This window comes from Aspergillus oryzae, chromosome 3, assembly GCF_000184455.2.
Source record: "Aspergillus oryzae RIB40 DNA, chromosome 3".
NCBI lineage: Eukaryota > Fungi > Ascomycota > Eurotiomycetes > Eurotiales > Aspergillaceae > Aspergillus > Aspergillus oryzae.
In genome coordinates this window covers 3,510,759-3,523,868 of record NC_036437.1, presented here as the reverse complement: position 1 = coordinate 3,523,868, position 13,110 = coordinate 3,510,759, and the positions used below count along the sequence as shown (strand labels likewise).

The 13,110-nt window shown below is 50.2% G+C and overlaps 4 protein-coding genes across 4 annotated transcripts; 3 read left to right on the top strand and 1 right to left on the bottom strand.

Annotated features, from left to right (window-relative positions):
* Nucleotides 1–644: 644 nt before the first annotated feature.
* Nucleotides 645–2,918, bottom strand: AO090026000571 (PA and RING finger domain protein; the record flags this gene model as incomplete). The annotated part of the gene is made up of 1 exon (XM_001821951.3): nucleotides 645–2,918. One exon carries the CDS (start codon nucleotides 2,916–2,918, stop codon nucleotides 645–647), a length of 2,274 nt encoding a protein of 757 aa, XP_001822003.3.
* A 1,552-nt stretch (nucleotides 2,919–4,470) lies between these two features.
* AO090026000573 (uncharacterized protein) lies at nucleotides 4,471–5,246 on the top strand (the record flags this gene model as incomplete). Its single annotated transcript, XM_023236013.1, has 2 exons — nucleotides 4,471–4,531; nucleotides 4,663–5,246. The coding sequence occupies 2 exons, from the start codon at nucleotides 4,471–4,473 to the stop codon at nucleotides 5,244–5,246; spliced, it is 645 nt and encodes a 214-aa protein (XP_023091080.1).
* A 1,089-nt stretch (nucleotides 5,247–6,335) lies between these two features.
* Nucleotides 6,336–8,237, top strand: AO090026000574 (uncharacterized protein; the record flags this gene model as incomplete). The annotated part of the gene is made up of 1 exon (XM_023236012.1): nucleotides 6,336–8,237. The coding sequence occupies one exon, from the start codon at nucleotides 6,336–6,338 to the stop codon at nucleotides 8,235–8,237; it is 1,902 nt and encodes a 633-aa protein (XP_023091081.1).
* A 2,533-nt stretch (nucleotides 8,238–10,770) lies between these two features.
* On the top strand, nucleotides 10,771–13,092 carry AO090026000575 (cytochrome P450; the record flags this gene model as incomplete). Its single annotated transcript, XM_023236011.1, has 4 exons — nucleotides 10,771–10,815; nucleotides 11,508–12,617; nucleotides 12,689–12,864; nucleotides 12,921–13,092. The coding sequence occupies 4 exons, from the start codon at nucleotides 10,771–10,773 to the stop codon at nucleotides 13,090–13,092; spliced, it is 1,503 nt and encodes a 500-aa protein (XP_023091082.1).
* Between the last annotated feature and the right edge of the window lie 18 nt (nucleotides 13,093–13,110).

Below are 13,110 nucleotides of genomic sequence, written 5' to 3'. Positions count from 1 at the left end.
AATCATTGGCTGTTGGCTGTTTTCAGCCGCCTCGTAGAGCTAATGATCTGCCTCGTCCTGCACTGCGCCTGCACACCGTATCCGTAATAACGCCAACCAAGTCCAATGTGGACAGCCTAAAAGATCGCCAATGGGAAATATTTTCCGATCGCAAAGCGGTGGGTCCCTGAAGGAACCGAGGTCCATGCTTTGCCGTCACTATATGCTAGGGGTATTCGAGAAGGAAAAGTGAAAAGATTATCGCTCGCGATCAGTCCGGCCTTGATGCCAGATAGTATCGCCGCTGAGGGCCGAGAAGCTAAGTGCGGCGAAGTTTCTCCAGTTCGGCGGGGGCGCCGAAGATGAGTGCCGCTCAAGCAGACCAGCATCTGAGCCACCGCGGCGTTCGAGGTCCGACACTTCATCTTCACCGTTGTTCGTAATTGGGACTGGAGCAGACGACGCGTTGGGATGTGAATCTAGTTCATGAGGGTAGGTGTGGTCGATCGACTCCGCAGGTTCGCGTGTTTCAGCGGCCTTATTCTGGGACATTGACCGAACGACATCCCCTTTGCAGATGGGACAGGTTCGCCGACGAGTTGTCAGCCACGGGGTACTATTACTGTTAGCGATACAGACTAGAAGATAATTAGTTTAACCGCCACTTACATGCACTCCGCATGGAACTCATGCCCACAGGGCAAGCTCATCACCCTGCTCTGTCCGTCCACGTATTCTTCGAGGCAGACAACGCACTCCACCTGCCGGCCAGTATATTTGCGTCTCCAAAGCGCGGATGACGAGCCAGCCTTCTCTTTCTTGGATGACTTCATTTTGGGGCTCTTCAGGTCTACCGTGGCCTCTGCTGTTTCCTGCGAGCGACGGTGTCCCGACCGGTTTCGAGAGCCCAGCAGGGGCGAAGTTGGTGAGACCGGACCAGGACTAGAGGACCGGGACGAGCTCGATGTTGAGGACGAAGATGTGTTGATTGTGTGGTAGGTTCTTACGGGAAGGCGGTCAACAAGAGATTTGGGGGCTCGCCAACGTCGTCGACGGATGCGAGAGCGCAACAGCAAAAGAGCATAAACCGCCGTCAGTGTAAGCAGGGGGCTCACGACGAGTATCAGAAGTGTATCGAAGAACGGACTAGTGGACATGCTTGTCGGTGTCAACGTAACCCATAAACCCTCGTGCTCGAGCTGTCCAGTGTTTTGGAGGCCCTGGACTGCAGCTGCACCATGCAACTTTCGGTCTTCGATATGATCTCGCCTGACAGGACGACTCGAGTCCTTCTCGCCACGCTTCGTCCAAGAAAAATGTCTTGCAAACCATCCCTTGCTCTGCTTAGCGTATCCTTGAGTGTCACTCGTCAAGCTCTTGTGATTGGAACTGTGCAACTCTGCTTTGCTAGTCTTTGACTTATCTAGTGTACGATACTCGCCGCTTCCTGGAGTTATGCTACCACCCTTGAGTGACGCACCTGTGGGGCGTGAGCCTTTCCCGGTAGTCTGGGTTTTGCTAGCGTCCGACTCCGGGACACTGCTCGGGAGTGGGATGGAGCTGCTGATCGGGACTAAAAGGTCTGGGTCGCGCCAATCCTGAACGCCAATCACAAACCCATCACCGTCGTCCTCTTGTGAAGAAACATCAGATTTCCTGCGTTCACCAGCACCGCTATCGGCTTTTGCCCGGTTGTGGACACGGTCGGTGCCATCCTCGGACATCTCCATATCATCCCAGGGATCTTTTAGAACCCAATCAATGTTTCCACTACTGGGAGGTCGTTGGCTATCCTCTGGCAAGCGTCCGCTGTTCCTCCCTATTCCTAACAGAGACACAAGACTCTGAATGAAGCCTGCTTTGCGGGTCGCCGTGGTCGATTTTCCGCCAGATGATGCGGCATATCGTGTGGAAGTTGGCGACACAGCCGCGGCGGATGTCGTCGAAGGCACTATCTCCTGGTTTTCAGTCGTGCTCTGACCGAAAAGCTTTGTGTGGCGTGGTCCGGGAGCATCATCTGCGCTCGAATCTCCCCGGGCCTGCGGAGGAACAAGCGATGAGAGCAAATGCGCCGTGGTATACGAGGTGAAGAGAGCCGGAATTGTCACGTTGGATGTGTCACCTCGCGCGTACATGGTGATAAGGCTGCCTCCTCGGGTATCATCTCCAACAATCAACGCGATTCCTCCCCGCCTTTGGACCCATTTGACCTTCTCCAAGAAGCCGCAGCCACCCCGACTCAATAGGACAACCTTACCAGTGATCTCGGCGCTCTCTTGTAACGATTGTATATCGGCATGCTCAGTTTGCCTGTTCTGGTGGCTATCCCCGCGCTGCTCCGAGACACCCGACTCCGCTACTTTAGATTCGGGGAGTGGGTGGTGCAGGTGGTCATCCGTGCCATCGTTCGTCGACGGTGTCACCACACCGTCATTTGGGCTGGCTTGTGAGTCGATGTCTGGCTTAGGATCCGTACGATGGATATTCGAAGTCGCCGGGTCAGCTCCACCAGGCACAGGCTTCCCGAGCAGGGCATCCGACGCCGCGGGTATATCCTGCCTGTGGCCGTCGCCCTCACCCCACCCTGGAATATCTGAACACCCTAATTCGCCTTCCGCTCCGGCAGTGGTTCTATCTCCAAATCCGCTGCCGATCCATAGCTGACCGCTGAGCCCCTTGTCAGGAAGGAGCGGGCCAAACGCTGCGGGCCGGGCCAGGAAGAATGTCGAGTTATCATCGGTCAGGCTGATGATAGCAGACGGTGGGAACAGTGACGAGGGTATGTTGAAGGAAAAGAGCGCATGAAGTCCCGTCGCTCGACCAGCGAACGAACTGGGGGTGGTCACACGAGACGATGATGTAAGAACAGAAAAGAGAGTGAGGAAGATCGGAAAGAAGATGAAACAGAAAACAAGAAAGATCAGACGTGGCGGTCGCATAGTTGAGCTCTTGTGAGAAATAACAACCAGAAGACTACCTGTGTCTGACTGGAGGGGAAAATCCACGAGAATTCCAGGAGAGTTTCAGAGTTCGGTGCGAGGGCTCTTTTTTGTTGTTGACTGAGAGCTATGACCAATCGGACGGTCGTCGAAGGAGGATAAAGCGGGCACTCATCGAGAGGGGAGGGAAAACAACAAAAGGAAAGTGAATCAAATCAGCGATATTCAGTCAGCACCGGAGGGGACAAAATATGAGAGAGGGGAAAAGGAGTTGCAGAAGAGTCATGAACGATGCAATGGGGGGTGGAGAAGGGGGAAAAGAACGAGAGTTTAGTTTGTGAGGGTGACTCCGTTCGAGCGCCTGGAGAGCGTCTCCGTAACACGCAACAACCGCAGCACAGCCTCGGAGTCACGGGATGATCGTGTGGCGCCTCAGGCAGGGAGATCAGGCAACTATAATTGTTGGGTATTATTCCCCAGGGTTGTTTGCCGACCTGGTGACGGCAGTGGAGTCCGCATTCTTTGTTTGTTTTTAGTTGTTTTCTCCCATGTCTTACGATGAGTATGAACATCGTACAATGTTCAACTACCTGCAATATCTGGTGATACCTGATTTTCAGGACCTTCGGTTCCTCTCTGAATAAGGTAAGAAATCGTCCCCCGCAGATCATGCTGTCATCGGCCCCCACCCCACACCAACGGATTGCATTTCGATCGTCGCCCTACGCGCATTCACGGGACCACTCTTCGGTCTTCTGTAGTAGTGAAAAAGAACATCCATGGATGTCCATTCACCCCCAGATGCAAATATCAATTCTTTATTGTCCACGAGGAATAAGGTTCAAGATGGAACCAAAAGAACTCTTCTTCCCTTCTACTTAAACCATCGACTTCACTTCAAATTTCAAAGAAAACACGTCGTATTCTTGGATATTCGGAGTTATGTCCCTGGTTGTTGGAATATAGTGAGTGAGCACAACTTTCTAGAACCATCGAACATATTAACCCTACGACAATAATTTTCCATTCGAAGAGTACGTACTACGGAGTAGTCAGTACACAGTAACCGGACTAGAAAACCACTTCATGGTTTTTATGGGTCTGTTTCCCCTTGCGATAGGCAAAGGTGGAACCTTCCACGAAGGTGGGGGAGACTGAGAAAATGTGGCGGCCACGGCGAGTCGTGGCTGGTGCTGGTGCGATAGCTTATTTGGTCCCGTTTGGGGCTAGTGACGTGGTTGGTACTATAAACGATCTTCTTCTTAACTTCAACATACACAGAACAAAGGCATGATGAAGACATCCAACGTCATTGTCCTAAATTGAACCAATTTTTGACCCCTCTATCACCGTTCTTTGCAATCTGACTATATGGCGTCAGTGTACTCCAAGGTGTACACTCGCCCATTGTTAAAGTATATATATCAATTGATATCCATGGCCGGGTGTCTATGCTCTCAAAAATATCTGTTCATGAACTGCAAACACTACATTACAAAGTTGAGTCTACATCCCATTCAAGAATTGACCTTCTACATCACAGCACTCCACAATGTCGCATCTCCTTCACAAGGTTAAAGATGCTGTGACCGGCCATCACCACGATTCCAAGGGTATGAGATCCACCTTCTGTGAGAATCCATATCAACCGTTGCTGACAAATGACTTCTTGTTGAGAGCATCGTAACCAGGCTGGAAGTTCTAATACTGGAAAATACGAATCAGATACTGGCTATGGATCTAGACCCACCAATAAATATGGGTCCAATACCGGCGACTACGGATCTCACGAATATGGATCGAAGACGGGCGCGGGGAAGCTATGGCTCCAGCACCAATACATACGGATCTCAAACTGGCCAGGGCACCTACGGATCTGAAACTACTAATTACGGCAAGCTTAATCCAGGCAATTATCGGTCTGGTGCTGGTGAGTCTGGTTCCCATCCAGCTGCGGGTAACTATGGGTCTGGCGCTGGAGAGTATGGCCCCCACCCTAATGTTCGCAATTATGAAACGAACGCTGGGGGGTATGGCTCTCATCATGGTACGGGTCATTATGGAGCAGGGACCGGTGATTTTGGCTCTCAGGCAGGAACTGGCAGCTATGGTGGCTATGGATCTGGCCCTGGCCGTTATAGTTTGGGCACGAACTCTTATGGTTCCCCTGGTGGTGCACCAGGAGGCAGCAGCTACAACACGCCTGGTTCCGGCATTGGCCGGCACAGTGAAGGTGCTTATGGTCATGAGCCAAGTAAACTGGGCTCTCCTACCCTTGAGTCAGAGAACCGATACCCTGCAGGCGGTGCACAGCGTAGCCTATGGTAAATAACGTTCAATGATAGGTGTGTATCTGCGCTTCTGAAGTTGTTTCTTGTATCGAATTTGCCGAGTGATTTCCTGCTGTCTTAACATAATCAGAAAGATATAATAAATAGCTGTGCTCACGCAATCAGTAATCAAATGGGTCTGTTTCAATACTTCTATAGTTGGATATATGCCTAGCATTTGTTGCTTCTCGAAACAGTAGAATCTAACTCCTTCCTACTACTAGTCCGCATGAGTTCTCGGAGATCCGCACCAGTATCGCCGACCTGTACCTTCTTTATCTTTTCTCTAATGCGAGAGATGCACGTCTGTTTACTAATTCGTTGTACCTTAAGCACATCCCATTACAATATAAATTGCCTCGCAGACACACGTACACTTGCTAAAATATATCGTTTGATGCGTATCCATCAAATAAACTGGTGATCTCGTGGAATACATTGGAATGGCTCAGGGTTGAGATGTCGGATGAAGTGAGGACCAGAAAAAACCGTCGTCGTAAGGCATTTCTCCCCGCAGAGGCTGATCTAGTGCCTCTGTTTTGTTGCTGATCCCAACTTCTACACCAGGCCAAAAGTCTCGCAGGAAGAAGGCCGCAGTGACTATTGAGAACATCGCACCAGGAAGAGCTCCTCTGGGCGCCTGTCGCCCAATCTCCAGTGCCACTAGTCCGTTTCATCATGTCGACAACAGAGCCGTCACGCCATCTTCAAGTGAATGGCCAAGGCCTGCGTCAAAGTGCGACTCGCAACATGTTAGTCAGTACCTAGCAATTCTTCGCGATCTTTGCGCGCCTTCTAACTCCCAATAATTGTCCAGTCTTCTGGGTCGCGTCTCTCTACACTAACACCAGCACCCCATCTCACACCCATCAGAACAGACAGCGCCTTTCCCCTTGAACCAGTCTCCAAACACATCAAGATCCGGCGCTTCTCATCTTTCCTTCCACAAACTCCCCTTTCAAATAGTTTCTCCATATCCTCACCACTCTCGATCACGCGGCCTGACTCTCTCCCAGAAAAAGCACAGTCTCTCCCAAAGAGTCTTGTCCTTCCTCTATTTGCCGAAGATAATCACGTCGCGTCGAGAATGGCCTTTAGAAGACCCCTCGGGAGGCCTCACAGCCAGACCTTTAAGTCCAGAAATATACAGACCCCTATGTACCAGGATGACATTTATGAATTGCGTAATCTTGATGATCTTCCGTCGTCACAAGCCATCTGCTTGACCAAATTCGCCAAGGCACACCCCCGAAACAAAGGCAATAAGTCCTGGAAGCCTTTGCAACTAGAAAGCACCGAAGACAGCGGTAGCAAGGACAGTCAAACCCCCATGACCCTCTTCGGACCGGGCCAAAGCAAGCCTCGCTCTCGATTATCTGCCCTTCATCGTGCGCATAGTGGTGAGTGCAATTTGAACAAGCACAGTGAAGGGTCCTCGGCATCCTCCCAGTTTCATTCGCAATCGTACAATTATAGTCCAGTAGTACAGTCTGGGGAAGGGGCATGGCCGACGAACGCAGACATTATTCACTACCAAGAGAATCCTCTTAATTATTCCCAGACCTACGGCTACTCCTATCCGTACTCACATTCACAGCAACATAGCTGCATATCGGAGAGCCCATTCTTGACAGATGATGGCTATCACAGCTCGGAGCACCTTCCCTGGTCGACAGATTTACATTCGATCTCCAGTGGGCTGTCTTTCATGGGTGTATCGCAACCCAACCTTTACAACCAGAACTTCATAGCTGAGGGTAATATCATGACGGACTCCTCCCTGAATATCTACAGCGCCAGTTTCGACACCCCGGGCAACCGGTCTCCTTACGAATCGGTACCTGTTCACTATGATCATACTGTTGCTCATGAGAGCTTCTTGACTCTACATCCATCGCTCTCAGAGCCACATGAAGATCGATCGAGAGATTTTTCATCTATCTCATGGGATCCCTCTCTGGGTGCTGGGCATGAGCATGTATCGAGCTCTAAGCCAAGTACACCAGTGATGGAGTGTCAGTCACAGACGTCGGAATTGTCCCGCTCTCCGCTTTCGAATGATATAGATGCCCCACAGATGCCTCGTGCTGATACCCTATACCCTGAGCTTGATAGCCCTTTTGAAGATGACGAAGGCTATACTAACGAAGAAAAGCTTACATTGCTTAAAAGTGCTGTGTATGAGCAAATTTCTGCGGAACAGGACAACGTCTCGGCTGCACAAATGGAAGCATACGATGCACACATCCAGGGAACTACGACTATGGACAGCTCGTATGCACGTGTTCCTAATCTAAGCGGCGAGTCAGCAACCACAGATTCAATTAATTCGGGAAAGGTAGATTTCAGTGCAAATTGTCAGTTAGAAGTGACTGAGAAACCGTTAGGGTTAAGTCCTATCTGGTATGATTTTACTGAAAGATGGAAGGGAACTCCCGCGACAGGCTTTCCAGGATATTTAAACCTAATGACCAGCAAACGCATAAGACCTCCACCTGGGCTCTCCGAGCCAGTGGTACATAAAACAACAGCATGGCCTTTGCCTTACAGAAATGATCCCTTGGTGACTGAGAAACGACTTGATGAAGCGAATGAATGGTTCCGTAAAGATGCCCGAGGCCAGGAGCAACTTCGGGGGCAAGTCACAGACATCGCGCAAAACTACGCCGAAATGATTGAAGGGTTTAGTGGAGCAACTCGCGCGTTGCAGGAAAGTACAGCTGCCAAGCAAATGATTTTACTAATAGGCAACGTCATCGTTAATCTACATTTCTACGTCTCTGAGGGCTCTGAGAGAGATGCAGCTGATTTTGCAAACTTTGAAGATGTGGACAGTTGTTATTGCGAACCCAGTCTTGGTGGACGACGCAGCTATTTCGATCGAGACCCCTCCGCTGGCCACTGGAAGCTTCGTTTGGGTCGGGCTCCTTCGACTATGAGCTACCTGCCAGAATCCAACCTTTCATCCTCCCACACCAGAGCCCCTTGATCTCACGATAGCCGACAATACGATAGGCAGATATCTACGCGATGAGTGGACAAAGACCTGACCATCCAATGCAATGGACAACGTGAGTTCCTGGACGGACTAGTTGAACGGGGTGACAAAAAAATGCGAAGCGTGCGAAGAATGGCTGAGATCAGGATTGATGGGAACAGATATCACCAACAGACGGTGAGAGATTATCGGAGACTTAAGTAGACTTGGAGCCTTGATCTGAGGTCAGGTAGGCATGGAATCAATGATATTGTTTGATATTGGTTACTGATCTAAAAATAATGCAGATTTCTTATGTCTCGAAGAGGCTCCTTGGGGTAATGGACAGAAGTAGGAAGCATGACGGCTGGTACAGGGCATGTCAGTATCTATCTCGAAATGTGTATTATTACTACTAATTCATTATTTAGCTCCGGAATCGCGGGAATTGGGCGTATTCTGCATTCAGCACCCTGCCTGAGGAATCGCAGTCTAGACGGCTCATTAGGGTATTTGAGGTGCTTAGAAAAACGAAGTCTTAATTGATCATAGGAGTTTTCCATCCTTTTCTCTCCTATACTAGTAGTAGAAGAAGGATACCATTTGTGAGTAATTTAAATTCCATCTACGACCCACACACAGATGAACGGGCCCACCGATACAATTGAGGCTTATGTAGGAGTTATCCTATCAAGATAAATCGTCTCTACTTTGTCAATGGCTCGCTGGAATATGAATGTCGCGCAGAGGATTGGTAATTCTGTTCTCTTAACTACTCTGAATAGCGACGTAGCATATAAGGAACGGGTTCCTCCAGTTACCACCATCAGAAATATCTCACTACTAGAATGATGTTGTCCTCAAAGTCCTCGATCTGTGTTGGCGCCGATGGCGGCTGGGCACCGGTCTCTCACCTCCCATATCTCCAGAGCTCCTCAAAATATACCATTACGGCCGTGTGCAACTCCTCCCTTGAAAGCGGTAACAAGGCTATTAGCACATACAATCTCAAGTCAGCCAAAGCCTACGACGCAGTGGAGTCAATGTGCTACTCCGATACTGTCGATCTAGTCGTGTGCGTCGTCGTCTTTTTCACACACTACAAGTTCGTCAAACCTGCCATTGAGCGAGGTAAAGACGTCTATGTCGAGTGGCCTCTGTGCACAACAACCGAGGCGTCGAAAGAACTGGCCCAATTGACCAAGGAAAAGGGTGTGAAGACCATCATTGGCGTCCAATCCCGCGTTGGCCATGTCCACTCCACATTGCAAGAGTTGCTCGACAGTGGTCGGACTGGTCGTGTTCTAGCTTCGCATATTGTTGGCAGCTCTACTACCCCCGAGACGGGTGATCGTCTGGACAAGCGCTACCTGTACTTTAAAGAACGACATACCGAGGGTATGAAGGCTTAGGTTACCTTGACTACTATATGAGTCACATCATGAACTTCGTTGCATCATTGCTCGAACATCCTGATACTGTATCCGCGCTGTTGCAGACAACATGACCATACGTCGATATCCGGGATAGAGACAAGGTTCATTGAACGACATGTCAAGACGATAGCCGACGATACGCCCTCCCTTCATGGTGTATTGAACAAAGATGTTAAATGCACCTATGTTCTCCGCGGTGGAGACGCATTTCAAGAAGGTGATGGTCTTTACACTATGCTTGTATTACGGCATCAATCGTCTGCGTCGTTTGAACTATGAAGAACCTTGATCCATTCCCTGCTCATGTGCTAATTAAGTGCCGTGTAGCCTTGAAGTCTTCACTTAGCACTTATCATATTCACATATTCGCCTTTCCTTCATGTCTACCATGGCGTGGGGCGGAACAGCGCATCTCTCATCGATCAACAAGTACTCAGGGTTTCCTACAGGGCTGGGGAACAGAAGTCTATAAGGTATGTGACTATAGTGGGTGTCTGAGTATCCGCTGTTGAACGATTATGGGGAATATTTGACATGCAGCTGTTGTATACTCACAGGCTGGCACGGGACTTACAGTAAGAGTTAAAACCCTATATTATTTATAGTGCATTGCTCATCAAACCAAAAACCAGTATGGATCGATAATTCGAAAGAACCCAGCCCAGCCCTCGATTTTGTGGATTACATCGCGCTCTTCTCAATACAACAGGATAGGTTCGAGGTAAAAGGAACAATCTAGCAGCCAACCAGCTGTCGTAACTCCATACAGGTTGCCAATGAATCCGTAAGATGCAGCCCTACCATCCCAACAGCTTGAGCAGCAATCACATTCTCCAGCTTATCGTCGACAAAGATGGTTTCAGCCGCCGAGGTATCAATCTGCTTCAACACATGTTCATAAAACTCAAGGTCCGGTTTTCGCATCCCCTCTAGCGCGGACGCAAAGATGCCATCGAACAAGTCCCACTCGTAGTGCATCTCCCGTAGCTGGTGGAAATCTGGAGCTGGGATATTGGTCATCATGTAGACCGCCACTCCCTGACCCTTGAGCTCCCGAAGCAAGGAGGTCATTCTTGCATCCGGCCGCAGGCAACCTGTGGTCTGCCGAAATGTCGCGGCGATTTCCGATCCAGGTAGCCCAATCTGAGATCCCAGTTGGTGATAACAATCGTCCGGCTCGATCTTTCCACGTTCGAACTGCTCCCAGGTCTCGCTGTTGATTATGGTTCCGAGATCCTTGAGGGATACTTGCGTGTCGACGATCGGGTTCCAGGTGAAAAGGACTCCTCCCATATCGAAGATGGCAGCCTTGAAGGTAGTGCACATGTTGGTTTCGTGGTGAGCAAGACCATGAAGCTAGTGGGAAGGAACACACAGAAAGAAAAGCCTATCAATAAATACTGTCAAATCTTCTTCACCGTCAGACCCGCTTCGACTTTCTGCCACGTCAATTTACAATTTCCAATTCTAATCCCTTGCGACATGTCCATTCTGTGGATCGGGGCCCTAGCCTGCTGCAGGTGCGAGCGGCTGGAATGCAGACCGCTTGTTCGCACCGAAACGTGAGCGTATCAGTGCCAAATATCGTATCGGAGAAATGCTTGGAAATACTTAAAAGCCCTGACCTGTGTGGATTGGTTCAGAAGGCTGTTGGCATAGAATGGGCTGTTAAGTGTGCTTATCCTTACATTCTCTTGACTGTAGTAAAAAAGCTTTCACGCTGGGATGACAACTTCGGTCCTCGGCTCTACTCATGCCACTATGCATTCATGGTTAGCTATATTGACACTGGTAAGGGCTGATTCCCCTCTTTAAAAGTTATCAAGGCTAACTCATCGGAAAACAGCCCATTGCCTGGGGACTCTGGCGCATGGTGTATCGACTATGGCTCCATCCGTTGTCAGGATATCCGGGCCCACGGCTCGCCGCTGTCTCCAATCTACCATATTTTGCCTGGACGTGCACAGGCAATCTGCACCTGCGCCTCCAGGAACTTCATAAAGTGTACGGGGACGTCATTCGGATCCGGCCCAATGCCCTAACTTACCGGACGCCCGAGGCCTGGACAGACATCTACGGTCACCGAAAGCCGGGCACCCTGCCTTTCAGCAAGGATCCGGAATTCTTCATGCCAGCCCAGGCAGGCTCGTCGCATATGATCAACGCCAATGAGAAGGACCATACTCGGCAGAAACGGCTCCTGAACCATGCATTTTCCGAGCGATCGCTGCGCCAGCAGGAACACCTCATCATGGGCTATATTGATCTCTTCATCCAAAGGCTTCGAGGACAGGCACGTATGGGGGCCGAGACAGTCAACATGGAGGAGTGGCTGAACTTTCTGACATTCGATATTATTGGCGACCTTGCATTTGGGGAGCCATTTGGCTGTCTTCAGAACTCTGAATATCATCCCTGGGTTGCAACCATCTTCAAAAGTATCAAGACTGGGGCCATCCTCCGGGCTTTGAATATATACCCCATCTTGTTAGGCTTCATCCGGAGGTTCCTCCCCAAGAGTCTCGTTCAGAAGCGGATTGCGCATTACCAGATGAGCAAGGACAGAGTCACACGGCGGTTGCAAACCGAAACGTCGCGGCCGGACTTCATCTCCTACATCCTCAAATACAACGACGACCGAGGGATGAGTACACCCGAGATTGAGATGAACGCAGCCCTCCTAATTCAAGCCGGCAGCGAGACCACTGCCACCGTGCTAGCTGCGTGTCTCTACTTCCTACAGAAGAATGCCGCGTGCCATCGAAGACTCGTCCAAGATATCCGCTCCGCCTTCACCCAAGAGACCGATATCAATTTTCTATCAGCTGCTCAGCTCCCATACATGAACGGAGTCATCGAGGAGAGCCTTCGTCTCTTCCCTCCAGCACCAGGGATCGGCCCACGAGTCGTCCCGAAAGGGGGTGCCCGAATCTGCGGTCGCTATGTGCCGGGTGGCGTAAGTCGCTCTTCCATTTTGCTTTCTAGTTAGATGAAGAAAAAGCTAACCATGGTCGGTTTGTGCCAAAGGTCTCTGTGTCTGTGGGCCACTACTCAACCTTCCGTAGCGCCAGGAATTTCACCAGACCTAATGAATTCCTACCGCAGAGATGGCTTGATCGTGACGCAGAGAGTGAGTTCGCCTCCGATCAGACGATGGCTCTCCAGCCGTTCTCCTATGGACCGCGTGCTTGCATTGGAAGAAAGTAAGTTCGTTCCTTTTCTTCAATGGCTCCTAGCTGCTGGCTTACAATCACCCCAGCCTCGCATACGCAGAAATGCGCACAATTCTGGCCAAGATCCTGTGGCACTTCGACGTCCAGCTGGATGAGCGTTCAGCAGACTGGGCAAATTCCAAGAGCTACATCGTATGGGAGAAGGGGCCTCTGTGGTTGAAGTTGCATCCCCGGAATGTACCACAGGAGACTGATTGATATCAACATATCTTCTAT